Source organism: Oreochromis aureus, linkage group 13, assembly GCF_013358895.1.
Source record: "Oreochromis aureus strain Israel breed Guangdong linkage group 13, ZZ_aureus, whole genome shotgun sequence".
Taxonomy (NCBI): Eukaryota; Metazoa; Chordata; class Actinopteri; order Cichliformes; family Cichlidae; genus Oreochromis; species Oreochromis aureus.
In genome coordinates, this window is record NC_052954.1 from 34,838,727 (window position 1) to 34,865,944 (window position 27,218).

Below are 27,218 nucleotides of genomic sequence, written 5' to 3' on the forward strand. Positions count from 1 at the left end.
CCAGAAGTATTTAAAAATACATATATATCATAAAATTGTAAAAAAAAATCCAATAAAAAGCAAAACGCTAAAGGATAAAAAATTATTAAATATAACTGAATGAATAAAATAAAAAAACAACGCAAAAACTAATAAATTCTAATTTGGTGAAGTTTTGTAAAAATCAAACACATGTCAGCTCAAATACAGTGAAGACAGACGCAGATAAACTCTCTGATGTCTGTGAACGTTTCGTGGGCTCTGCAGGCCGCCGCGGTGCGTTCAGGCTCTCCCCGTTTCCTCCTGGACACAGATGTGCACAGATGTTTCAGCTCTCGTCAGTAATGAGCTGCAGACGTTCAGCTGAGGTTGAGTAATTCCACCACTCATCCAGTCAGCTTCCTCCTCCTCTTCTTGGCATGCACCTGAAGGTTCACCTGTGGAGCTGCAGGACTTACCTGTGCAGGTATGCAGATGCTCTGCTCCAGCACGCCTTTCGTGTTTCTCTAGTTTCTTGTTTGACTTTTTAAAAATGATTTCTGGGCGATAACAGCTACATCACACTGACGATCAATAAGGTTTTATTGGTAAATGAGCTCAGAGTAAAGCAGCAGGTGTGCTGACCTTTGACCTCCAGCTGACTGATCAGGAATGACTTTGACTTTGTTTGGCGCTCGAATGTCGGTGACTCGGGCGTCCCGATGAAGTGAGAGCGATGAGCTTCTTTGCTCTAATTTAACACGAGCACATTAACGAGCGCATGAACGCGTCGGATGATTTAATCTGTAATCTGCTCAAACTGTGACGCCCACAATAAAAAAGAGAAGCAGGAGAACAGAGAGGATTTAAAAACAGCCCAAATTTGCTTTAATTATCTCTGATAAGCAGATTCCTCTAATTGCTTTTAAAACCAGTTGACCATTTTTACCTTCTTACACACACACACACACACACACACACACACACGCACACTGCCTGCAAGCCTGCAGTCAATCCTGAGGGATTAACCGCCAACTTGGCCCTAATTTCCAGCCTGACTTTCATCAGCAGGAGCTTCATTTTCTGCCCAAAGAGACAAACAGCTGATTTTCTCTGTTTATCCTCATCAGCTCCACCCGCTCCACCCACAGATCATCGTCTTTATTGTCTTTATTTTCACTTTTATTCCATTCTTCTAGCTGCTTTGTCTGCAGACGTCACTTTTGACTGAACCTGCAAAATAATGACAATAAATTAAATTTAAAACATGAACATGAAGTGTGTGGAGGTTCAAAACCTCAGAAAGGAAAATGAATAAATCAATGTTTAAAAAAAGAAATGAAATAAAATGGCACCAAATCCAGGAAATAAATCCAACGGATAAAGTAGGAACTGAGCATTTGATTCTTTACTCACTTCCTTGATTTAATAGTTTTTTTGCTGAGTTTTGATTTTTCTGTTTGTAAATAAAATTCATCGATCATTAAAACTGATTTTTCAGCACTTTTAAAATCCAGTTTTCTTTATTTTGTACATTTAACAGCAGCTGAAGTCAGATTACAGCAAATCCAAAGCATCAAACACCTGTGAAGAGAGGTCAGAGGTCATTTTTAGGGTCATGAAAAGAGCACAAACAGAACTGCACGAGGGTCACGTGACCCCAGCCTTCACAGTGTCATCGGTCAGTCTGCGGCTCCCTTAGACTCATCCTGCTGTCAGCACGCCCCCCGTGGGCCGCGCCCCACAGTTTGAGCAGTCCTGATGGTAGATTAGGTTTGTGAAATCTGAGGGTGATGAGGGCTGGTGCTGATGGCAGCAGCCGATTGGTGGATGCTCTGTGATGTTTGGCTGCATCAAAGATAAACAGTCTTTCTCCTCCTCTTCCTCCTCTTCCTCTGAAATCCTGATCGGATTGGAGGGAAATTGGTGGCAATTAATCCTCTGGGATTGAGCCCCCCCCCCACCCCCTCCCGCTCTGTGCTCTGTGCCCTGATTGGCCGCCGCTGGGATCCCGGGGCTGATAAAGCCGCCCGCCGCCCGGTGCAGCTCTGTTCTCCACCTTCATCACCTCCTCTGCATCATCACCTCCTCTGCTCCAAGATGACCGGGCGGGAGGAGCTCAGCGAGGAGAAGCCGCGGGTGAAGCTGCTGTCCCCGGGTTTCGGCATCGACAAGAGCCGCCTGCACGGCCCCGGGCTCCGCTCCAAAGGCTTCGCCATCACCGACCTGCTGGGCCTGGAGACGGACCTGCAGGCCCGGCAGCAGACCGGCGGGGCCCCAGGCGCCTCGGGGCCCGGGGCGGAGCAGCACGGGGCCGGACCCGGCCTCGGCGGGTTCTCCTTCCCGGGGGGGTCGCTGCCCCTTGGCCTCGGCTTCCTATGCAGCCTGGCGGCGCAGCAGCCCGCCGGGGCGCCGTGCTTCCTGCCCGGACACCTGCCGCTGCTGCAGGCCCGGCCCGACAGCCACTACCTGCAGAACCTGGAGGCCCAGCGGGAGGCCTACTCCGGTACGGGGACGGGCTGGAGGAGGGGTCCCTGATCCGAGCCCTTCGCTCCGGGTCGGCTCGGGTTCTGTGCTGACGCGGCCCTAAAATATTTTTTGCCTTCTTTTAATCTGGATTTAGTCACGAGGCCTTCAGCGTCATCACCGACCCGAGCTTATTGGCTCCTTTATCTCAACTTTAGTTTGTTTCTGATGATTTTTCGTTCAGATTTGATTTTTTTTCTTTGCTGTCGCAGATGAAGAGTGTCTGTCGGACCGAAACGACTCCAAAACCTGCGGAAACTCTCAGAAGAGGAAGAAGAGGAGACACCGGTGAGGAAAACTGCAGAACTCAACGAACCGAATGTTTTTAAAACGAAGAAATAATTCAGGGTCATTTTTGAAACATTTGCGCTTTTTAAAATTCTAATTCTGTGTTCTTTGCATGTTTGTTCAGTGTTTCCGTTGAATTCTGACAAAAATACAAATTTATAAGAGAAAAAATGTTGAAAAAACAAACAAACAAACACACATTCAGATTTTTATTCTGGAAACAATAAAAAAGAAGAAACGAAAAAATGATTTTTAAAGACACATTTCAGCTTTAAGCAAGGCTTAAATATATTTTAATTAAGTTAAAATTACGAATTAATTTCGTTTTTAGCAGAAAAAAGAACTTTGATTCATCGTGATTATTAAAAGCATTTATTATTATTTTATTATTGAAAGCTTTGTGTCGTAAATATTATAATGTTGATGATGAATCGTGATTGTTTCATTAGTGAAAAGCAGAAAACGTATTCAGTCAAATCACAGGGAAAAAAACTGGAGGAACAACCAATCCGTGGCTGCTTTACTGGATTCAATAAGTAATAATCAATAATCAGGTTCCATTAATTCAGGAGAGAAGACAGATGATAATAATAAAATAAAAAGATTTAATATTTTAACCTGATTTCTTTTTAATTTTCAGTCATTAGCAATTCTTGGAAGTGTAAATAATATATCAGTGATGTCAGTAAAGAAGAAGATCAAACGTGATGAAGAATGAAACATGATCAGGTCTGCTGCTGTGTTCAGGACGGTGTTCACCTCCCACCAGCTGGAGGAGCTGGAGAAGGCCTTCCAGGAGGCTCATTACCCTGACGTGTACGCCCGGGAGATGCTGGCCATGAAGACGGAGCTGCCCGAGGACAGGATACAGGTGAGGGTCCGGTCAGGTGAGATCAATCTGACCGATCAGCAGAGTGAAGGAGAACTGATCCGAGGAACATCTGTAATGAGAAAAACCCGAATCATTCAAATCAGAGACAGATTTCCTCTGAGGGGGAAACATCACCGTAAAAACAGGACAAGTTTTCACAATTTAAAAAAAAAGAAGTATTTTTTCAAATTGTTTTTATTATTGATTTAATGAATTTATTTGAAGAGGCTGTTTGGTTTTTAATATTTGGGCTTTAATTTGAAGGTCTGAACTTTCTTTTGTTTTGTTGATTTTATTGAGAAATGCTGTGAACATGTGAAATCGTGTTGTTTTTATTTATTCGTTTACCTGCTCAGGTGTTGGGCACGACCTCTGACCTCTGTACTTCCTGGGTTTTTCCAGGTGTGGTTTCAGAACCGGCGGGCCAAGTGGCGTAAGCGTGAGAAGTGCTGGGGTCGCAGCAGCGTCATGGCGGAGTATGGTTTGTACGGCGCCATGGTGCGACACTCCATCCCGCTGCCCGAGTCCATCCTCAACTCCGCCAAGAACGGCATGATGGGATCGTGCGCCCCCTGGCTGCTCGGTGAGCCGCATGCACGTCAGTGCCACACGTGCACCACAGCAGCATCAATACACACCGATCAGTAATCAATAAGCCTTTAGAGTAAACAATGAAGCGCTGCGTGTAACACGGGCCTGAATGTTTTCACGTTACCATAGCAGTGAACAAACATGTAAACAACACTGCAGTTCGCACTGGACTGAACCTGAATCTGACTCCGCCCCCACAGGGATGCACAAGAAGTCTTTGGAAATGTCCAAAAAGTGTTCCAGCCCTCCGGCGTCCGACTCGACGCGCTCCGATTCGTTCTGCAACGCCTCGGAACGACAAGGTTCTGGCGAGGCCCGGGAGCCAGAGGAGGACGAGCTGATGGAGGAGGAAGAGGACGAGGTGGAGGAGGAGGTGGCTATTGACCTGTCCAGCTCATCTAAACAGCAGCAGCAGGAGGAGGGCGGAGCCTCAATAAGAACCGCCTCTTCACCACGACAACAAAGCTGCAGCGAATCAGACGAACATAGCTGAAGGCGATCTGACCAAAGAGGAAGAAGGTGTTCTGTTCAGGCAGCGCTGTCATGGGATTGGCTCTTTCAGGGAGCGCAGCCAATTAAAACAAACAGCCAAAACTTCACTTGTTACTATGCAAAGTTATTGTGTTTAAACGCTAGCTGCTGGTTTGCTAACAAAGCTAAGAGCTAATACAGCAGGATCTATCATGTAAGCATTTTGTAGCTGACTTTATTTTCTCAGTGTTGGCGACAAAAAACCAGTTCTGATTTTAGATGAAAAACAATGATTTTAAAAGTTTCAGGTGTCAATAAGTGTTAACAGTGAAACAAATAATGGGAAAATATGATTAGTCACGATAACATATTTTGATAGAAAATACTATTATTAAAAGCTATTTTTAGCTAACATGCTAATATATGTAAACCCAGTGTAATACTGTAAGGATCAGCTAGCAAACTTTAGCACTTCAAAAAAACTTTAATCAGTACTATTAAATGTTTTTATTAATATTTGAACATTGAACTAGTGGCACGCTACGGTGGTATTTCCTGCACTATGCAACAAAGTGCATGCTTTAATTGTTAGTGTGCTAAAATAGCCTGATACTAACAGAGCACTAGCATTAAGCATGCTAATCTGTACTAGCATACTGATGTATGCTAACTTACGTTCTGAAACAACAAAATAGTGATTGGCTGTGCTCGCCGTGCTCCTGGGAAACTAATGTTCATCGTGAAGATGAACACCAACGCCGTGACGTTCAGATCAGCCTCGAGGGGTCTTTTCTAAAAGACCGTGAAAGACGTGTGTGTGTGTGTGTGTGTGTGTGTGTGTGTGTGTGTGTGTGTGTGTTCATGTTTTATATCCATGGTTTTTGGGAGTCTGAGAATATCTAATATTTTCTTCCTGTTGGTTTTTGTGTTTTATAGTTGGACCTGCTTGACTGAAACTCTGTGAATGTAATTTAAATGTAAGATTTCAAACATTTTATCATTATTATTATTATTATTGTTATTGTTATATGCTTGTACAGGTGGAGAGTCAGCAGGGTGGAAAATAAAGAAGTATTTTTGGAATCAGCTGAGCTTTGTTGTGATTTATTAACACAAACACTGATTAAAACTTAATTTTACACATCAGCTGAAAAAAAAGAGGCACATATTTACTACTCGTTTTAAAAGAGCATAATTCCATAAAGTTTCCAAATTCTATATTCAGTTTTCACAGGAAACTTTGAGTACCATAAATGTTTATGTCAAGAGATTTATTCTAAAGACACTTCTTCAGCTGAGAGTCTAAGAGGAGAAACACACACAGACGCTGCAGCATTTACTTGTATACAAGGGCGATCACAGAACGCTCAGACCAGAGTGGGGGCCCTGCGATGCGCGCTCTGTTCTTGCACTTGTCTTTATTTATACATAAGAAAAATGAATACATTTGACGTGAGCATGTGCGTATGTGATTGTGTGTGTGTGTGTGTTCGAGGTCAGAACTGCTTGCTTGTCTTCTTGCTATCGCTGTGAGAAGACTCAGATACAAATATCAGAACATGTTTTATAAAGAACAACCAGCTCTAAGCAAGGAAATGATCATCATGCAGCATTCTATCACAAGCAAACTTATATCATTAAAAGCTTATACTGACTAAAACATACAATTTTCCATTAACAGTTTAATTCAAATGGTTTCTGAATTGTTTCTATCACTTTTGCCACCCACTGACTTCCATATACACAGAACCTCAAATTAACCAGATAGGTGAAAAAATACAAATTAAATTCATAAAAGTCCAATGAGATTCACTCATCTTCATATTTCTGTTATAAAACAAATTTAATGAAACTGAAGGATGAATTGTAAAATATGATTTCATTCCAGCTTTAGGCGTTGCTGCCAGTATTAGAAGAAAATCAGGCACCTTTTAAAATAAAAATATTTTTATACCATTAATACTGTTTTTTCTGTGTTATCTGAATTAAATTACACGTGTATCATCAACCATCATGATGTTGTCTGTTAGAACGGCAGCTTATCGACAGCTGAGAGGAAGCAGTTGGACCAGCTCAGAAAGGCCAGCTCTGTGCTAGGATGCCCCCTCGACCCAGTGCAGGTGGTAGGAGACAGAAGAATCCTTGGACGGTGTCTCCACCCCACGCATGAAGCTGTGGCAGAACTGGAGAGCTCCTTCAGTCTCACCCTGCTGCATCCACTGTGCACAAAGGAGTGTCGCAGGGCCTCCTCCCAGCAGCTGCTGGACTTCCATCACTGCTCCCAACAAACTCAATAAAGTATTTACACCCTGCTGGTATTTGCACAGTTTTTCCATTTTCTCTAAATAGTCTGTCGTTGTTGGTTTTTAAGCACAAATATACAGCACTTTGTGCACCAATGATCCTACTCAGCTGCACATTTCTGTGAGTCCTGCTTTTTTAATGTTGGAAATCCGCCTCTACAGTCTCTTAATTGTTGTCTTTTTTATTTCATATTCTTTACTTTTGTGTGAATCTGCACGCTCCGTCTGTCCCAGTGAGGGACAATAAAGGATATTTCTATTCTATTCTATTAAAGACATTCTCATTTACGTTCATATTCCACACTGAAGTAAACCAAACTCTATTTTACAGTCATGTAATTAAAGGATTTTTCATAACGTTTATTATCCAACGCGCGACGCCTTCAGTAGATTCAGCAGAAAATCAATAAATGTGCTTTTATTCACTTTCTGCTTCCTTTTCCCAAACAGTGCCTGCGGGATAAGCCAATTACGTCATTTCCTCTATCCACATTAGCGGTTTGGTTGCTAAGCTAGCTGGCCACTGAGAGCGTGAACTCGTAAAAAATGGCTGATTTAAGCACTTTCAGGAATGAAGTGGCGCTCGTCGTCAACAGCCTGGCCAGGGCGGTGGTGACGGAGATTTTCAGCGCGGCGGAGGAAGCTTCTTTAAACAGACAAAGCCCCGAAGCCGAGGTAAGCCAACCCAGCTAACTGTTGCTAACAGCTAGCTCAACTCCAGCTCTTCCGGTTTCACGTGCTCACGGTGTGCGTGCGGGAGAAGACGAAGAAGAAGCGCGAGGTGTTGAAGTGGTTTACTCACTCCCAAAGTCCCAATGTCATCATCCCGAGCTCCATTTAAAAATCCTCTAATTTTAGTTCGTCAATCATTTATTAACTCAGTGACACAAATCATTACAACCTAAACTACTTAGACCTAAAGCCTGAAAATTGGCTCCTCCCTCTTACCTGTGACTGAAATCTAAGCCGCTACATTTCGGCTTGTTTTAAGTTGGAAAGAGAAAAGTTTCACTTTAACACACAGGTAAAGACGTTCACCTGCAGCAGAAGCAGTTTTTCTGCTGCCTCACAGATTCCAAGTATGGTTTAGCGTTCAGGGTTGTTTTTGGGAAATGTCCCGAATCAAATATGAAACGATGCTTTTTCCCCATATGTGTGATTATGTGCAGAGTTTTGTTGAGTTGGAGTGACAGTGAAGAAAACCTAAAAACAAGAACATTTCCAATGAAGATCTACAGCAGGACCATCATCAGAAAACATGAGTCATGAAACGGTGTGTGTGTGTGTGTGTGTGTGTGTGTGTGTATGTGTCTTTCTGTGTGTGTGTGTGTCTTTGTGTGTGTGTCTTTCTGTGTGTGTATGTGTACGTCTTTCTGTGTGTGTGTGTCTTTCTGTGTGTGTGTGTCTGTCTCTGTGTGTGTGTGTGTGTGTGTACGTCTTTCTGTGTGTGTGTGTCTTTCTGTGTGTGTGTGTGTGTGTGTGTACGTCTTTCTGTGTGTGTGTGTGTGTGTGTACGTCTTTCTGTGTGTGTGTGTGTGTGTGTGTCTTTCTGTGTGTGTGTGTCTTTGTGTGTGTGTCTTTCTGTGTGTGTGTGTGTGTGTGTGTGTGTGTGTACGTCTTTCTGTGTGTGTGTGTGTGTGTGTGTGTGTGTGTGTACGTCTTTGTGTGTGTGTGTGTGTGTACGTCTTTCTGTGTGTGTGTCTTTCTGTGTGTGTGTGTGTGTGTACGTCTTTGTGTGTGTGTGTGTGTGTGTGTACGTCTTTCTCTGTGTGTGTGTGTGTGTGTACGTCTTTCTGTGTGTGTGTGTGTCTTTCTGTGTGTGTGTGTACGTCTTTCTGTGTGTGTGTGTGTGTGTGTGTCTTTCTGTGTGTGTGTCTTTGTGTGTGTCTTTCTGTGTGTGTGTGTGTGTGTGTACGTCTTTCTGTGTGTGTGTGTGTGTGTGTGTGTGTGTGTGTACGTCTTTCTGTGTGTGTGTGTGTGTGTACGTCTTTCTGTGTGTGTGTGTCTTTCTGTGTGTGTGTGTGTGTGTGTACGTCTTTCTGTGTGTGTGTGTGTGTGTGTACGTCTTCTCTGTGTGTGTGTGTGTGTGTACGTCTTTCTGTGTGTGTGTGTGTGTGTACGTCTTTCTGTGTGTGTGTGTGTGTGTGTGTACGTCTTTGTGTGTGTGTGTGTGTGTGTGTGTACGTCTTTCTGTGTGTGTGTGTGTGTGTGTGTACTTTCTTTCTGTGTGTGTGTGTGTGTGTCTTTCTGTGTGTGTGTGTGTGTGTACGTCTTTCTGTGTGTGTGTGTGTCTTTCTGTGTGTGTGTCTGTGTACGTCTTTCTGTGTGTGTGTGTGTGTGTGTACGTCTTTCTGTGTGTACTTGTTTTCGTGACATCTGAGGACAATTTTATGATAACACACTCACAAAATGAGACGCTTCGGAAAAATGAGGACATTTTGAGGTCCTCATTTTTCCGAGCCTTCTAAAGTGTTCTAGAGGCCCCAACATGCTCCCAAACCAAAAATCTCGAATGTCCTGAAATATCACAATTTTATGAAAAAGTGTGTTTAAGTGTGTTTAGCGTTTTTGTTCACTTTCAGTTTCGCCGCCTACTGGCCAGTTTTGGAACAAAACACACTTTTAACACACTTTCAGTGACGTCACTCTGTGAGTCCTCATTTTGTAGGTGTGTCAGACACAATAACACATTTGACCCAGGTTATAGTGGCGTCACTCTGCGAGTCCTCATTTTGTAGGTGTGTCAGACACAATAACACATTTGACCCAGGTTATACCCTTCTTGGGGCTTAAGCAAGGGTAACAACAGTTAAATCAGGCAAATCTTGACAAAAATGAAGGTCTTTAGATTCAGTTATTAGTGCCTGCACATCTTGGGGTTTTTTGTTGTTGACAAAATGTCTCAAAATATAAAGTTTCAACATTTGTGTAATTATATTACTGTTATTTAATGAGTCTTACTTCTCAAAATCAATGCACAAATTGTCTGACCTTCACTAAGCAGAATGATGTGTGTGCAGATTTTGACCCTTGAAGAGTTTATATTAATCTGCATTAATATAATTGCATCTGCAATCTGCAGTTGAACTTAGAGATTCCTGCCGCTGTCATGTGATTCAGTATGATCATCAGGCTCAGTCTCGACTCTGAATTCCAAGAGGGCAGCAGCATGTCTCCTTGTTGAATGTCTGCTTTGAATTTTGGGTTGTTTTTTTTGTTTTGGTTTTTTCTCCTCTGCTACTACCAGAAGTTGTCTGCACCACACCAGGGCCTGTGCTGCTAGCATAAACCAACTGAGCCTCAACCAGGGCCTGTGCTGTTTTCTGAGGCCATCTGCACCGCACCAGGGCCTAGCTAGACCCATAGGCACCACACCAGGGCCTTTACTGCTGTGTAATCAATTACTGTAAATGTACATGTTATCAGGAAATGATCAGGACGGCAGAGGGTTTTCAGGAAACACTGTTAAATGTTCAGTTTCTATTTCATATGTTAAAACAAGATCTAGAGTGTGATAAAAGTGGTGGGTGGGTTCTTTTACATTTTGAGAGAAGCCAATTGAGTCTAATAACAGATTAAATGCCATGTTGAGGCTGTCATTTTTAGCATCTACATGGATGTTAAAATCACCCACAATAATTATTTTATCTGAGCTGAGCACTAAATCAGATAAAAAGTCTGAGAAATCAGACAGAAACTCTGTAAGGCCCAGGTGGACGATAGATGATAACAAGTAAGACTGGTTTCTGAGTTTTACAGCTGGGGTGGGACGAGGCTAAGCATCAGGCTTTCAAATGAATTAAAAGTCTGTCTTGGTCTTTCGTTAATTAATAGGCTGGTGTGAAAAATTGCTGCCACACCGCCCCTCCGCCTGTGCTGCGATTTCTGGTAGTTAGAATTACTCGGGGTGTTGATTCATTTTAACTAACATAATCATCCGACTGCAACCAGGTTTCTGTAAGGCAGAGTAAATCGATTTGTTGATCAATTATTAAGTCATGTACTAACAGACTTGGAGGAGAGCGCCCTAATATTTAATAATCCACAATGTTTTACTCTTTGGTTCAGATGTGGATACTGTATTGTTCTTTCTTTTTTTTTTTTTTTATGTTTAAATTGTTTTTGCTGGTTTTAGTTTGTTTTTGTCTGTTTGGGAGCTGACACGGTCTCAGTGGAGATGGGTTTTGGGGGTAGCAGGAGGAGAGAAGCTGCAGAGAGGCGTGTAAGACTGCAACTCTGCTTCTTGGTCCCAACTCTGGATAGTCATATTTTGGGGCTTTAATAAATTTGTCCATATTTCTAGAAATGAGAGCTGCTCCATCCAAAGTGGGATGGATGCCGTCTCTCCTAACAAGACCAGGTTTCCTCCAGAAGCTTTGCCAATTATCTATGAAGCCGACATCATTTCTGGGACAACACAGACAGCAATTTAAGGAGAAATGCAGCTAAACAGGTCACTCCTGGTCTGATTGGGAGGGGACCAGAGAAAACTACAGAGTCAACATTGTTTTGGCAAAGTTACACACTGATTCGATATTGATTTCAGTGACCTCCGATTGGCGTAACTGGGTGTCATTACTGCCGATGTGAATTATGATTTTACTGAATTTACGTTTACCCTTATGTGGTGGCGCGAATGAGGAATAACCGGGGACGGTAACTAAGATGTTGACAACGCCACCTGGGGAGGGAGTTACACCCCAGGAAAGATATCTCTAGCCAATGTAAGTGTTACACTGGCAACCAAAGCCCACAGACTTGTTATTAACGGCAAAGGTGAGGCAGGTGAATTTTACAAATCAAGGTTTATTAAGAAGAACTACTAAAAACATAGAATTATAAAATCAAAGAGGCACCTAAGGTAGCAGGGTTGAGACGGCAAAATAGTTAATTAAAACGACCAGACTCCCTACCACGATGCTACCCTAAAACAATCACAACATGATAAAAGAGCAACTAAACAAAATGGTGGAGACCGGCCACTTGAGGAGGCAACCTACAGGGAGGAGTGCCCAAGGGTGCCACCAATTACTCACCCATGTGATTTCACTGCAGACCTCACTCACACTAAGCGGTGCAATCTACCTATGCCGGTGTGTACACTCGCATGCATCGGGAGGATTCCACCTCACGTGCCTAGCCCCTCAACAAGCAGCCACACCTCCACTAAAGCAATAAAAGAAAGCATAAAACATTAAACAGATTAGTAAAAGATCTACATAAAACAAATACACCCCAAATTACTGTTTGTTATAAAAGCATTGCGTAACAAACAAAACAGCATATGACAAGACAGCAGTAGTATAGTGCAAGCCTGCAACAAAAGAGGGAAACAGTTGTCAAAGTCCACCCTACTATGCCACGTTATGATGAACACAAGAGTCCCACTTACCACTCTCTAAAGGGCAATACTAAACTGAGTAACTTTCCTGGAGAGATCTGCAGCGCTTAACTGCCTAATGCTCGCAGCCACCTTGGATGGACAAGACTACCAAATGACTCCTTCTGGTAGTGAAGCGCAGCTGTTTCTTATAAGCCTGCTAATTGTCAACTGGGAAGGTGTGGATGTTAGTGGTGCGTTTGTGGACATCATGTAAAATCCTACCCCAGAATCTACTTCACTACACTTAGCCAGCAGTTTTAAATTTCCTTCAATGTCGCCTGCTCTGGCCCCTGGAAGACAATTAACTATGGTTGCCGGTGTCTCTAGCTTCACATGTCTGAGAACAGAATCACCAATTACCAGAGTTTGACCCCGACGGGTGTGTCGCCGAGTGGGGAAAAAGCAGTTAGACACATGTATGAATTTGAGGAATGGACCCAAAATGCAGACACAAAGGAACGTGAAAGAAAATTTTAATATTAACAGAAAGCAAGCTGTTTATTAAGGCTGGTAAAATAGGCAGAACCAGCTTCCAGTTTGGATTCGGGAGACAGACACTATCTCTACTTTTAAGATTAGGCTTCAAACTTTCCTTTTTGCTAAAGCATATAGTTAGGGCAGGATCAGGTGACCCTGAATCCTCCCTTAGTTGTGCTGCAGTGAGCGTGAGGCTGCCGGGGATTCCCATGATGCACTGAGTTTTTCCTTTCCAGTCACCTTTCTCACTCACTATGTGTTAATAGACCCTCTGCACTGAATCATACTTGTTATTAATCCACAGCATGTCTTTATCCTGTCTTCCTTCTCTCACCCCAACCAATCACAGCAGATGGCCCCGCCCCTCCCTGAGCCTGGTTCTGCTGGAGGTTTCTTCCTGTTAAAGGAGTTTTTCCTTCGCACTGTCGCCAAAGTTCTTGCTCATAGGTGGTCGTATGATTGTTGGGTTTTCCTCTGTATCTATTATTGTGCGATCTACTGTACAATATAAAGCGCCTTGAGGCGATTGTTGTTGTGATTTGGTGCTATATAAATAAAATTGAATTTAATTGAATTAAAAGATTACAAAACAAAAGGCAGAAGTGAAGCTAAACAATAACCTAACCTGGGGACAAACCATGAAACCTGACATGGATACAAACATACCTGGAACATGGAAACGTGGCACCAAAGACAACAGATGACCTGACACTGAACAAATGAGGACAGGACTTACAGTGGCTTGCAAAAGTATTCGCCCCTTGAACTTTTCCACATTTTGTCACATTACTGCCACAAACATGAATCAATTTTATTGGACTCGCACATGAAAGACCAATACAAAGTGGTCTACACGTGAGAAGTGGAATGAAAATCATACATGATTCCAAACATTTTTACAAATAAATAACTGAAAAGGGGGTGTGCGTAATTATTCAGCCCCTGAGTCAATACTTTGTAGAACCACCTTTTGCTGAAATTGGATTCCATTAAAATTGATTCATGTTTGTGGCAGTAATGTGACAAAATGTGGAAAAGGGGGACTAATACTTTTGCAAGCCCTTGTAAGTACACAGAGAGACAATGAGGGGATGAGGAACAGCTGGGACAAATCAGACCTAACAAGACAAGGGAAACAAAACTAGACTCACTGCATATAGGACAAGGACTTTCACAATAAAACAGACATCACAAGGGTAATCTAATAAACAAATGAACTTAGCTAACCTAAAGAACTTATAAATAAACATCGACATCCAAACAAACTAAAACTTAAAATGCTGGGTCAACAAACCCAGGAAAGTGACAGTAAAATCATTTATTATACACATTATACTTATTTTCTTAAATTGCTTGCTTATCTATTATCTGTATTTTCACTTGAGGGTCTAGGGGTACTGCTCTTCTTTTCATGACAAATTAGGACATGTTTATGATAACACACTGACAATATCAGGCCAATTTTGGCATTACTCCATCAGTGAACAGCATGCCCATGCTAACTTAAACTAGACCAGCAAGCTAACCACATGTGTATTTAAGTGTTACTTAAGAATAGGAACCAAACAAATTAACGGAACGAAATTAACTGTAACAGCAGTTTGCAAAACACTGTGACACTTCTCAAGTGTTCCTACCTCAAATACAGCGAGTGTTGCTGTGTTTTTGTTGTTAAATGGACGAGGAGAGCCCGTGGCTGGTGAGAGGATGCGGCATTTCGTCAGTGGAGCATAGAACGACGTCTGTGATTGGACAACAAGTGAGTAACGCTGCATCTGATTGTTCGAAAGCCTCAACCAAAGAGCTGCTGGTCACGGCAAGATACAAACTTCGCCGGAGCTCTGAGTGAACTGCACATCCGGGACCTTCAGCACTCAGCAGAGATTTGTCTTGACGTATGTATTTACCTTTGATATCCATGACTCGGACGCACATTTAGCAAGGTAAAGTTGTATGTTTAACAAGCTAATTAACGCTAGTTAAACGGAACTAAAACAATACACAATCGATTTGAACAAACTGTGTGATGAATGATGATAAATGCTAAAAATTACTTAAGATTTATCTTCAACAATAGATATTAGAAGTTTAATTTAACTGTTTTTAAATTCCACTGGAGTTAAAGGGACCTGTGGCCTTGCACGTGCTCTGCATCTTCAACTGCACAGACAGTCAGTCTAAGCTCTTTTTAAGTGTAGCTAACTGCAACACACATTTTTTTTCAACACAAGATATGTTTGGGGGATTTAAATGTTAATAATAATGTTTTCGTATTTAGCACAAACCAATAGGGTCTGGGTCTCTGGCCCAGCGTTTCTGACGTTATTCTAAGGTTTTGAGTTTCTTATGTTTAGTGGCGGGTTAGTTGAGTTTGGCTTAACGTTATTAACATTGTTTTAAGGAGTTTATGTTAGGGTTGTATATTACAACGTTTGTATTTTCATGCCATTTTTCCTGTTTTATTTTGAAAGAGTCTGTTGTGTTCAGTTCATTAATCTCACTGACCTGTTGTGTCAATAGAATCATTTGTGCCAGCTACTTCCCTGCTCTCCTTCCATCCTGTCTCAACCTCCAACAGGAAAGTAGAAGTCCTCATATGGTAGGACCAGTGATTGTAGTGTGTGTGTTACACTGTCCTCATATTGTTTTAAGCTGTGAAGGACATGAGTGTGTTTCAGTTGCCTTCCTCATGTGGTTGGATCAACAACTCTAGTGTGTGTTACACTGTCCTCATATTGTGGGTAGCAGAACTGTACAGTGTTAAGTTTCTTTAGAATCTGGTATAAGGAAGTCGGATCCTTCTGTAATAATGTTCACTGATACAAATATGATCTGTAGTTAATTATCTAGTCGGGATTTATACTAGAGAATGTTTCTGACGTTATATTGTTGTCTTTTGTTGCAGACACCAAGTGCTGAGGTCCTGTCTCAGCCTCATACTTACCACTTCATTCTTCCAACAGGTTACACATCATATTTTTGTATTTGGTATCAAGTATATGTGTCAGATGGGCCTAGTGCATAAATGAAATGCACTTTAATTGTATTAAAACAATCAGTTTCAGTCAAAGTTAACCAAAATCAACATTAGCATTAGGAGAAAGTAATTGTCTATACCATTTGTTAGTCCAAACTTTCCGTAAAGCATCAGCGTGATCTTTATTCTGACTACATTTGATATTTTTGTCCTTTTACACATGTTTTTGTCCATTTAACCTCCCGCTGATCAGTTTACATGATTTAATTTCTGGGGAAATAGATGCCTTTAAATCAGTGTTGGGTTTGGAGCTTTTATTGACAACAGCAGAAGAAGTTAGAAGTCAGGAACATGAACTCTACATGTGTTCAGTCGTCATGTCCTCATATTGTTTTAAGCTGTGAAGGACATGAGTGTGTTTAAGAAGAAGTCCTCATATGGTAGGACCAGTGATTGTAGTGTGTGTTACACTGTCCTCATATTGTTTTAAGCTGTGAAGGACATGAGTGTGTTTCAGTTGCCTTCCTCATGTGGTTGGACCAACAACTCTAGTGTGTGTTACACTGTCCTCATATTGTTGGTAGCAGAACTGTACAGTGTTAAGTTTCTTTAGAATCTGGTATAAGGAAGTCGGATCCTTCTGTAATAATGTTCACTGCTACAAATATGATCTGTAGTTGATCATCTAGTCGGGATTTATACTAGAGAATGTTTCTGACGTTATATTGTTGTCTTTTGTTGCAGACACCAAGTGCTGAGGTCCTGTCTCAGCCTCATACAGACCAATCGGTGAGTGACATACCCACTTCATTCTTCCAACAGGTTACACATCATGTTTTTGTATTTGGTATCAAGTATATGTGTCAGATGGGCCTAGTGCATAAATGAAATGCACTTTAATTGTATTAAAACAATCAGTTTCAGTCAAAGTTAACCAAAATCAACATTAGCATTAGGAGAAAGTAATTGTCTATACCATTTGTTAGTCAAACTTTCCTTTAAGCATCAGCTTGATCTTTATTCTGACTACATTTGATATTTTTGTCCTTTTACACATGTTTTTGTCCATTTAACCTCCCGCTGATCAGTTTACATGATTTAATTTCTGGGGAAATAGATGGCTTTACATCAGTGTTGGGTTTAGAGCTTTTATTGACAACAGCAGGAGAAGTTAGAAGTCAGGAACATGAACTCTACATGTGTTCAGTCGTCATGTCCTCATATTGTTTTAAGCTGTGAAGGACATGAGTGTGTTTCAGTTGCCTTCTTCATGTGGTTGGACCAACAACTCTAGTGTGTGTTACACTGTCCTCATATTGTGTGTAGCAGAACTGTACAGTGTTAAGTTTCTATAGAATCTGGTATAAGGAAGTCAGATCCTTCTGTGAATAATGTTCACTGCTACAAATATGATCTGTAGTTGATCATCTAGTCGGGATTTATACTAGAGAATGTTTCTGACGTTATATTGTCTTTTGTTGCAGACACCAAGTGCTGAGGTCCTGTCTCAGCCTCATACAGACCAATCGGTGAGTGACTTACCCACTTCATTCTTCCAACAGGTTACACATCATGTTTTTGTATTTGGTATCAAGTATATGTGTCAGATGGGCCTAGTGCATAAATGAAATGCACTTTAATTGTATTAAAACAATCAGTTTCAGTCAAAGTTAACCAAAATCAACATTAGCATTAGGAGAAAGTAATTGTCTATACCATTTGTTAGTCCAAACTTTCCTTTAAGCATCAGCTTGATCTTTATTCTGACTACATTTGATATTTTTGTCCTTTTACACATGTTTTGTCCATTTAACCTCCTGCTGATCAGTTTACATGATTTAATTTCTGGGGAAATAGATGGCTTTACATCAGTGTTGGGTTTAGAGCTTTTATTGACAACAGCAGGAGAAGTTAGAAGTCAGGAACATGAACTCTACATGTGTTCAGTCGTCATGTCCTCATATTGTTTTAAGCTGTGAAGGACATGAGTGTGTTTCAGTTGCCTTCTTCATGTGGTTGGACCAACAACTCTAGTGTGTGTTACACTGTCCTCATATTGTTGGTAGCAGAACTGTACAGTGTTAAGTTTCTTTAGAATCTGGTATAAGGAAGTCGGATCCTTCTGTAATAATGTTCACTGCTACAAATATGATCTGTAGTTAATTATCTAGTCGGGATTTATCCTAGAGAATGTTTCTGACGTTATATTGTTGTCTTTTGTTGCAGACACCAAGTGCTGAGGTCCTGTCTCAGCCTCATACAGACCAATCGGTGAGTGACTTACCCACTTCATTCTTCCAACAGGTTACACATCATATTTTTGTATTTGGTATCAAGTATATGTGTCAGATGGGCCTAGTGCATAAATGAAATGCACTTTAATTGTATTAAAACAATCAGTTTCAGTCAAAGTTAACCAAAATCAACATTAGCATTAGGAGAAAGTAATTGTCTATACCATTTGTTAGTCCAAACTTTCCCTTAAAGCATCAGCGTGATCTTTATTCTGACTACATTTGATATTTTGTCCTTTTACACATGTTTTTGTCCATTTAACCTCCCGCTGATCAGTTTACATGATTTAATTTCTGGGGAAATAGATGCCTTTAAATCAGTGTTGGGTTTGGAGCTTTTATTGACAACAGCAGAAGAAGTTAGAAGTCAGGAACATGAACTCTACATGTGTTCAGTCGTCATGTCCTCATATTGTTTTAAGCTGTGAAGGACATGAGTGTGTTTAAGAAGAAGTCCTCATATGGTAGGACCAGTGATTGTAGTGTGTGTTACACTGTCCTCATATTGTTTTAAGCTGTGAAGGACATGAGTGTGTTTCAGTTGCCTTCCTCATGTGGTTGGACCAACAACTCTAGTGTGTGTTACACTGTCCTCATATTGTTGGTAGCAGAACTGTACAGTGTTAAGTTTCTTTAGAATCTGGTATAAGGAAGTCGGATCCTTCTGTAATAATGTTCACTGCTACAAATATGATCTGTAGTTGATCATCTAGTCGGGATTTATACTAGAGAATGTTTCTGACGTTATATTGTTGTCTTTTGTTGCAGACACCAAGTGCTGAGGTCCTGTCTCAGCCTCATACAGACCAATCGGTGAGTGACTTACCCACTTCATTCTTCCAACAGGTTACACATCATGTTTTTGTATTTGGTATCAAGTATATGTGTCAGATGGGCCTAGTGCATAAATTAAATGCACTTTAATTGTATTAAAACAATCAGTTTCAGTCAAAGTTAACCAAAATCAACATTAGCATTAGGAGAAAGTAATTGTCTATACCATTTGTTAGTCCAAACTTTCCCTTTAAGCATCAGCGTGATCTTTATTCTGACTACATTTGATATTTTTGTCCTTTTACACATGTTTTTGTCCATTTAACCTCCCGCTGATCAGTTTACATGATTTAATTTCTGGGGAAATAGATGGCTTTACATCAGTGTTGGGTTTAGAGCTTTTATTGACAACAGCAGGAGAAGTTAGAAGTCAGGAACATGAACTCTACATGTGTTCAGTCGTCATGTCCTCATATTGTTTTAAGCTGTGAAGGACATGAGTGTGTTTCAGTTGCCTTCTTCATGTGGTTGGACCAACAACTCTAGTGTGTGTTACACTGTCCTCATATTGTGTGTAGCAGAACTGTACAGTGTTAAGTTTCTATAGAATCTGGTATAAGGAAGTCAGATCCTTCTGTGAATAATGTTCACTGCTACAAATATGATCTGTAGTTGATCATCTAGTCGGGATTTATACTAGAGAATGTTTCTGACGTTATATTGTCTTTTGTTGCAGACACCAAGTGCTGAGGTCCTGTCTCAGCCTCATACAGACCAATCGGTGAGTGACTTACCCACTTCATTCTTCCAACAGGTTACACATCATGTTTTTGTATTTGGTATCAAGTATATGTGTCAGATGGGCCTAGTGCATAAATGAAATGCACTTTAATTGTATTAAAACAATCAGTTTCAGTCAAAGTTAACCAAAATCAACATTAGCATTAGGAGAAAGTAATTGTCTATACCATTTGTTAGTCCAAACTTTCCCTTTAAGCATCAGCGTGATCTTTATTCTGACTACATTTGATATTTTTGTCCTTTTACACATGTTTTTGTCCATTTAACCTCCTGCTGATCAGTTTACATGATTTAATTTCTGGGGAAATAGATGGCTTTACATCAGTGTTGGGTTTAGAGCTTTTATTGACAACAGCAGGAGAAGTTAGAAGTCAGGAACATGAACTCTACATGTGTTCAGTCGTCATGTCCTCATATTGTTTTAAGCTGTGAAGGACATGAGTGTGTTTCAGTTGCCTTCTTCATGTGGTTGGACCAACAACTCTAGTGTGTGTTACACTGTCCTCATATTGTTGGTAGCAGAACTGTACAGTGTTAAGTTTCTTTAGAATCTGGTATAAGGAAGTCGGATCCTTCTGTAATAATGTTCACTGCTACAAATATGATCTGTAGTTAATTATCTAGTCGGGATTTATCCTAGAGAATGTTTCTGACGTTATATTGTTGTCTTTTGTTGCAGACACCAAGTGCTGAGGTCCTGTCTCAGCCTCATACAGACCAATTGGTGAGTGACATACCCACTTCATTCTTCCAACAGGTTACACATCATGTTTTTGTATTTGGTATCAAGTATATGTGCCAGTTGGGCCTAGTGCATAAATGAAATGCACTTTGATTGTATTAAAACAATCAGTTTCAGTCAAAGTTAACCAAAATCAACATTAGCATTAGGAGAAAGTAATTGTCTATACCATTTGTTAGTCCAAACTTTCCTTAAAGCATCAGCGTGATCTTTATTCTGACTACATTTGATATTTTGTCCTTTTACACATGTTTTTGTCCATTTAACCTCCCGCTGATCAGTTTACATGATTTAATTTCTGGGGAAATAGATGGCTTTACATCAGTGTTGGGTTTAGAGCTTTTATTGACAACAGCAGGAGAAGTTAGAAGTCAGGAACATGAACTCTACATGTGTTCAGTCGTCATGTCCTCATATTGTTTTAAGCTGTGAAGGACATGAGTGTGTTTAAGTAGAAGTCCTCATATGGTAGGACCAGTGATTGTAGTGTGTGTTACACTGTCCTCATATTGTTTTAAGCTGTGAAGGACATGAGTGTGTTTCAGTTGCCTTCTTCATGTGGTTGGACCAACAACTCTAGTGTGTGTTACACTGTCCTCATATTGTTGGTAGCAGAACTGTACAGTGTTAAGTTTCTTTAGAATCTGGTATAAGGAAGTCGGATCCTTCTGTAATAATGTTCACTGCTACAAATATGATCTGTAGTTGATCATCTAGTTGGGATTTATACTAGAGAATGTTTCTGACGTTATATTGTTGTCTTTTGTTGCAGACACCAAGTGCTGAGGTCCTGTCTCAGCCTCATACAGACCAATCGGTGAGTGACTTACCCACTTCATTCTTCCAACAGGTTACACATCATATTTTTGTATTTGGTATCAAGTATATGTGTCAGATGGGCCTAGTGCATAAATGAAATGCACTTTAATTGTATTAAAACAATCAGTTTCAGTCAAAGTTAACCAAAATCAACATTAGCATTAGGAGAAAGTAATTGTCTATACCATTTGTTAGTCCAAACTTTCCTTTAAGCATCAGCTTGATCTTTATTCTGACTACATTTGATATTTTTGTCCTTTTACACGTTTTTGTCCATTTAACCTCCCGCTGATCAGTTTACATGATTTAATTTCTGGGGAAATAGATGGCTTTACATCAGTGTTGGGTTTAGAGCTTTTATTGACAACAGCAGGAGAAGTTAGAAGTCAGGAACATGAACTCTACATGTGTTCAGTCGTCATGTCCTCATATTGTTTTAAGCTGTGAAGGACATGAGTGTGTTTAAGTAGAAGTCCTCATATGGTAGGACCAGTGATTGTAGTGTGTGTGTTACACTGTCCTCATATTGTTGGTAGCAGAACTGTACAGTGTTAAGTTTCTTTAGAATCTGGTATAAGGAAGTCAGATCCTTCTGTAATAATGTTCACTGCTACAAATATGATCTGTAGTTAATTATCTAGTCGGGATTTATCCTAGAGAATGTTTCTGACGTTATATTGTTGTCTTTTGTTGCAGACACCAAGTGCTGAGGTCCTGTCTCAGCCTCATACAGACCAATCGGTGAGTGACATACCCACTTCATTCTTCCAACAGGTTACACATCATGTTTTTGTATTTGGTATCAAGTATATGTGCCAGTTGGGCCTAGTGCATAAATGAAATGCACTTTGATTGTTTTAATACAATCAGTTTGAGGAAAAGTTTCCCAAAATCAACATTAGTATTAGGAGAAAGCAATTGTCTATACCATTTGTTAGTCCAAACTTTCCTTAAAGCATCAGCTTGATCTTTATTCTGACTACATTTGATATTTTTGTCCTTTACACGTTTTTGTCCATTTAACCTCCCGCCGATCAGTTTACATGATTTAATTTCTGGGAAATAGATGGCTTTACATCAGTGTTGGGTTTAGAGCTTTTATTGACAACAGCAGGAGAAGTTAGAAGTCAGGAACATGAACTCTACATGTGTTCAGTCGTCATGTCCTCATATTGTTTTAAGCTGTGAAGGACATGAGTGTGTTTAAGAAGAAGTCCTCATATGGTAGGACCAGTGATTGTAGTGTGTGTTACAATGTCCTCATATTGTTTTAAGCTGTGAAGGACATGAGTGTGTTTAAGTAGAAGTCCTCATATGGTAGGACCAGTGATTGTAGTGTGTGTTACACTGTCCTCATATTGTTTTAAGCTGTGAAGGACATGAGTGTGTTTCAGTTGCCTTCTTCATGTGGTTGGACCAACAACTCTAGTGTGTGTTACACTGTCCTCATATTGTTGGTAGCAGAACTGTACAGTGTTAAGTTTCTTTAGAATCTGGTATAAGGAAGTCGGATCCTTCTGTAATAATGTTCACTGCTACAAATATGATCTGTAGTTGATCATCTAGTCGGGATTTATACTAGAGAATGTTTCTGACGTTATATTGTTGTCTTTTGTTGCAGACACCAAGTGCTGAGGTCCTGTCTCAGCCTCATACAGACCAATCGGTGAGTGACTTACCCACTTCATTCTTCCAACAGGTTACACATCATATTTTTGTATTTGGTATCAAGTATATGTGTCAGATGGGCCTAGTGCATAAATGAAATGTACTTTAATTGTATTAAAACAATCAGTTTCAGTCAAAGTTAACCAAAATCAACATTAGCATTAGGAGAAAGTAATTGTCTATACCAGGGGTGCCCAATCCCAGTCCTCGAGAGCTACTGTCCTGCAGCTTTTAGATGCATCCCTACTCCAACACAGCTGAATCAAATAGTTGGATTACCAATTCGGCATGCCATCAAGTCTGGCAAAGGCCTGATAACGAGCCATTCATTTGATTCAGGTGTGCTCGAACAAGGACGCATCTAAAAGCTGCAGGGCAGTAGCTCTCGAGGACTGGGATTGGGCACCCTGGTCTATACCATTGTTAGTCCAAACTTTCCCTTAAAGCATCAGCGTGATCTTTATTCTGACTACATTTGATATTTTTGTCCTTTTACACATGTTTTTGTCCATTTAACCTCCGCTGATCAGTTTACATGATTTAATTTCTGGGGAAATAGATGCCTTTAAATCAGTGTTGGGTTTGGAGCTTTTATTGACAACAGCAGAAGAAGTTAGAAGTCAGGAACATGAACTCTACATGTGTTCAGTCGTCATGTCCTCATATTGTTTTAAGCTGTGAAGGACATGAGTGTGTTTAAGAAGAAGTCCTCATATGGTAGGACCAGTGATTGTAGTGTGTGTTACACTGTCCTCATATTGTTTTAAGCTGTGAAGGACATGAGTGTGTTTCAGTTGCCTTCCTCATGTGGTTGGACCAACAACTCTAGTGTGTGTTACACTGTCCTCATATTGTTGGTAGCAGAACTGTACAGTGTTAAGTTTCTTTAGAATCTGGTATAAGGAAGTCGGATCCTTCTGTAATAATGTTCACTGCTACAAATATGATCTGTAGTTGATCATCTAGTCGGGATTTATACTAGAGAATGTTTCTGACGTTATATTGTTGTCTTTTGTTGCAGACACCAAGTGCTGAGGTCCTGTCTCAGCCTCATACAGACCAATCGGTGAGTGACTTACCCACTTCATTCTTCCAACAGGTTACACATCATGTTTTTGTATTTGGTATCAAGTATATGTGTCAGATGGGCCTAGTGCATAAATTAAATGCACTTTAATTGTATTAAAACAATCAGTTTCAGTCAAAGTTAACCAAAATCAACATTAGCATTAGGAGAAAGTAATTGTCTATACCATTTGTTAGTCCAAACTTTCCTTTAAGCATCAGCGTGATCTTTATTCTGACTACATTTGATATTTTTGTCCTTTACACATGTTTTTGTCCATTTAACCTCCCGCTGATCAGTTTACATGATTTAATTTCTGGGGAAATAGATGGCTTTACATCAGTGTTGGGTTTAGAGCTTTTATTGACAACAGCAGGAGAAGTTAGAAGTCAGGAACATGAACTCTACATGTGTTCAGTCGTCATGTCCTCATATTGTTTTAAGCTGTGAAGGACATGAGTGTGTTTAAGTAGAAGTCCTCATGTGGTAGGACCAGTGATTGTAGTGTGTGTGTTACACTGTCCTCATATTGTTTTAAGCTGTGAAGGACATGAGTGTGTTTAAGAAGAAGTCCTCATATGGTAGGACCAGTGATTGTAGTGTGTGTTACAATGTCCTCATATTGTTTTAAGCTGTGAAGGACATGAGTGTGTTTCAGTTGCCTTCCTCATGTGGTTGGACCAACAACTCTAGTGTGTGTTACACTGTCCTCATATTGTTGGTAGCAGAACTGTACAGTGTTAAGTTTCTATAGAATCTTGTATAAGGAAGTCGGATCCTTCTGTGAATAATGTTCACTGCTACAAATATGATCTGTAGTTGATCATCTAGTCGGGATTTATACTAGAGAATGTTTCTGACGTTATATTGTTGTCTTTTGTTGCAGACACCAAGTGCTGAGGTCCTGTCTCAGCCTCATACAGACCAATTGGTGAGTGACATACCCACTTCATTCTTCCAACAGGTTACACATCATGTTTTTGTATTTAGTAATCAAGTTTATGTGTCAGTTGGGCCTAGTGCATAAATTAAATGCACTTTGATTGTATTAAAACAATCAGTTTGAGTCAAAGTTTCCCAAAATCAACATTAGCTTTACTTCTTTGTGAAGATCTTAGGAGAAAGAAATTGGCGTACCATTTGTTAGTTCTAACTTTCCCTTTAAAGCATCAGCTTGATATTTATTCCTACTAAATTTGATATTTTTGTGTGTTTTTGTGTTACATTGTCCTCATATTGTTTTAAGCTGTGAAGGACATGAATGTGTTTTTGTAGCCTTTCTCAATTGGTAGAACCAACAACTCTAGTTTGTGTTACATTGCTCCTTTAAAGTGCTCCAGTAGAAAGCAAGGTTTAAGAACATTTTGTATTCACATTATAAACTATAAACTAGAATATTTTCTATCTTTTCTTGCATTCACATTAAGATATTTTCTTTTGTTTCCATTTATGACAGCTGGGAAGGTGAGAAGCAAGTGGACAAATGATGAAGTAAAGGTTGCTGCAAAGTACCAGGTAAAAGGAATGTGACTGCTGCTTCCAAGCAGAGCCGGCAGCTCGTAAAGGCAGAGACTGGGTTGCCATAAAGTACTACATCCACAACAGGATCATTGCATTAAAAGAAAGATGCAAGGGAAAAAAGAAACAACCAAGAGAGATACTTTGTTGCTTCCACAGTTATGTCAATATTGTAGTTTTCTGTATTGCATTGTTCTTACTCATAAATCTGTGGTTTATGCTGGGTGCTTTTTTCAATTAAATGATAAGAAAGGCAGATAATGTTCCACGTTTTTATTGACATGAACATTCACTACAAAATGAATTAATGCATTACAATATTAAGACTTAAAAAGTAGACTGACCACATTTGACCTATGTCTTTTTTAAGTCTCTACACAGCTCATATTTACTGTTTTATTAACACATAAATGTCTGATATTTCTGTCAGAAGTTACCCGACTGGTGAGCATTACTATTGTGCATCCATGCCTATTATATTGTAATCTCAAAAGGAGCCAAGCTTAAAAATACAGAACCTACCCTTACCTGGTCCTTATAAGTCATATATACTTGAAAATTATGTGTTTCCATGGGCTTCACAATTCACCTAAACATGAAATATCAGTGTGTGACCTTATGGTACTCATAAGTCACATAAACCTGACAGTGTCCTCACAAGTAGCATTAAATTCAGGTTTGACCAAAATTTCACCCTAGCCAAAATCTCAACAGATGGGCGTGTTCCTGGAAGCATGGGTCAAACTTTGTGTGATTCCCATGCCTCTAGGACCTTCAGAAAGGCACGTTCCCATTTGTCACATTTTTGTCATAGGTCCTGATATTTCACGAAAACACGTATGTGTGTGTGTGTGTGTGTGTACGTCTTTCTGTGTGTGTGTGTGTGTGTGTGTGTTTACGTCTTTCTGTGTGTGTGTGTGTGTGTGTGTACCTCTTTCTGTGTGTGTGTGTCTTTCTGTGTGTGTGTGTGTGTGTTTACGTCTTTCTGTGTGTGTGTGTGTGTGTGTGTGTACGTCTTTCTGTGTGTGTGTGTGTGTGTGTGTGTACGTCTTTCTGTGTGTGTGTGTGTGTGTGTACGTCTTTCTGTGTGTGTGTGTGTGTGTGTGTACGTCTTTCTGTGTGTGTGTGTCTTTCTGTGTGTGTGTGTGTGTGTGTGTACGTCTTTCTGTGTGTGTGTGTCTTTCTGTGTGTGTGTGTGTGTACGTCTTTCTGTGTGTGTGTGTGTCTTTCTGTGTGTGTGTGTGTGTGTGTGTGTGTGTGTACGTCTTTGTGTGTGTGTGTCTCTCTCTGTGTGTGTGTGTGTGTGTACGTCTTTGTGTGTGTGTGTACATCTTTCTGTGTGTGTGTGTACGTCTTTGTGTGTGTCTTTCTTTGTGTGTGTGTGTGTGTGTGTGTGTGTACGTCTTTGTGTGTGTGTGTCTTTCTGTGTGTGTGTGTGTGTGTGTGTGTGTGTGTGTACGTCTGTGTGTGTGTGTGTGTGTGTGTGTGTGTGTCTTTCTGTGTGTGTGTGTGTGTGTGTGTGTGTGTACGTCTTTGTGTGTGTGTGTGTCTCTCTGTGTGTGTGTGTGTGTGTGTACGTCTTTGTGTGTGTGTGTCTCTCTGTGTGTGTGTGTGTGTGTGTACGTCTTTGTGTGTGTGTGTACATCTTTCTGTGTGTGTGTGTCTCTCTGTGTATGTGTGTGTGTGTGTAC

The 27,218-nt window shown here is 40.5% G+C and overlaps 2 protein-coding genes across 4 annotated transcripts in view; both read left to right on the forward strand.

Annotated features, from left to right (window-relative positions):
- The first annotated feature begins 1,944 nt into the window (after positions 1-1,944).
- On the forward strand, positions 1,945-5,712 carry vsx1 (visual system homeobox 1 homolog, chx10-like). Of its 2 annotated transcripts, none has more exons than XM_031730277.2 (5): positions 1,945-2,464; positions 2,697-2,772; positions 3,520-3,643; positions 4,046-4,241; positions 4,435-5,712. In XM_031730277.2, the coding sequence occupies exons 1-5, from the start codon at positions 2,059-2,061 to the stop codon at positions 4,725-4,727; spliced, it is 1,095 nt and encodes a 364-aa protein (XP_031586137.1). In that variant the 5' UTR covers positions 1,945-2,058; the 3' UTR covers positions 4,728-5,712. The 2 variants fall into 2 exon arrangements, with proteins under 2 accessions (XP_031586137.1, XP_039477955.1); XM_039622021.1 differs by having other exon boundaries at positions 4,046-4,226.
- A 1,209-nt stretch (positions 5,713-6,921) lies between these two features.
- Positions 6,922-27,218, forward strand: part of LOC116329598 (zinc finger protein 45-like) — a 37,877-nt gene continuing 17,580 nt past the window's right edge. The window contains exons 1-2 of one of the 2 annotated variants that reach the window (XM_039621361.1): positions 7,545-7,683; positions 8,178-8,281. In XM_039621361.1, the coding sequence (XP_039477295.1) occupies positions 8,267-8,281 (15 nt within the window). In that variant the 5' untranslated portion in view covers positions 7,545-7,683; positions 8,178-8,266. Of the gene's footprint in view, positions 7,684-8,177; positions 8,282-27,218 lie in introns of both variants that reach the window. The other variant, XM_039621360.1, reaches the window with a different exon arrangement.

Coding starts and splice junctions, on each gene's coding strand:
- vsx1 (XM_031730277.2), top strand. CDS start 2,059: ATGACCGGGCGGGAGGAGCTCAGCGAGGAGAAGCCGCGGGTGAAGCTG. Junction 2,773..3,519: donor AGGAAGAAGAGGAGACACCG/GTGAGGAAAACT, acceptor TGCTGTGTTCAG/GACGGTGTTCACCTCCCACC. Junction 3,644..4,045: donor TGCCCGAGGACAGGATACAG/GTGAGGGTCCGG, acceptor GGGTTTTTCCAG/GTGTGGTTTCAGAACCGGCG.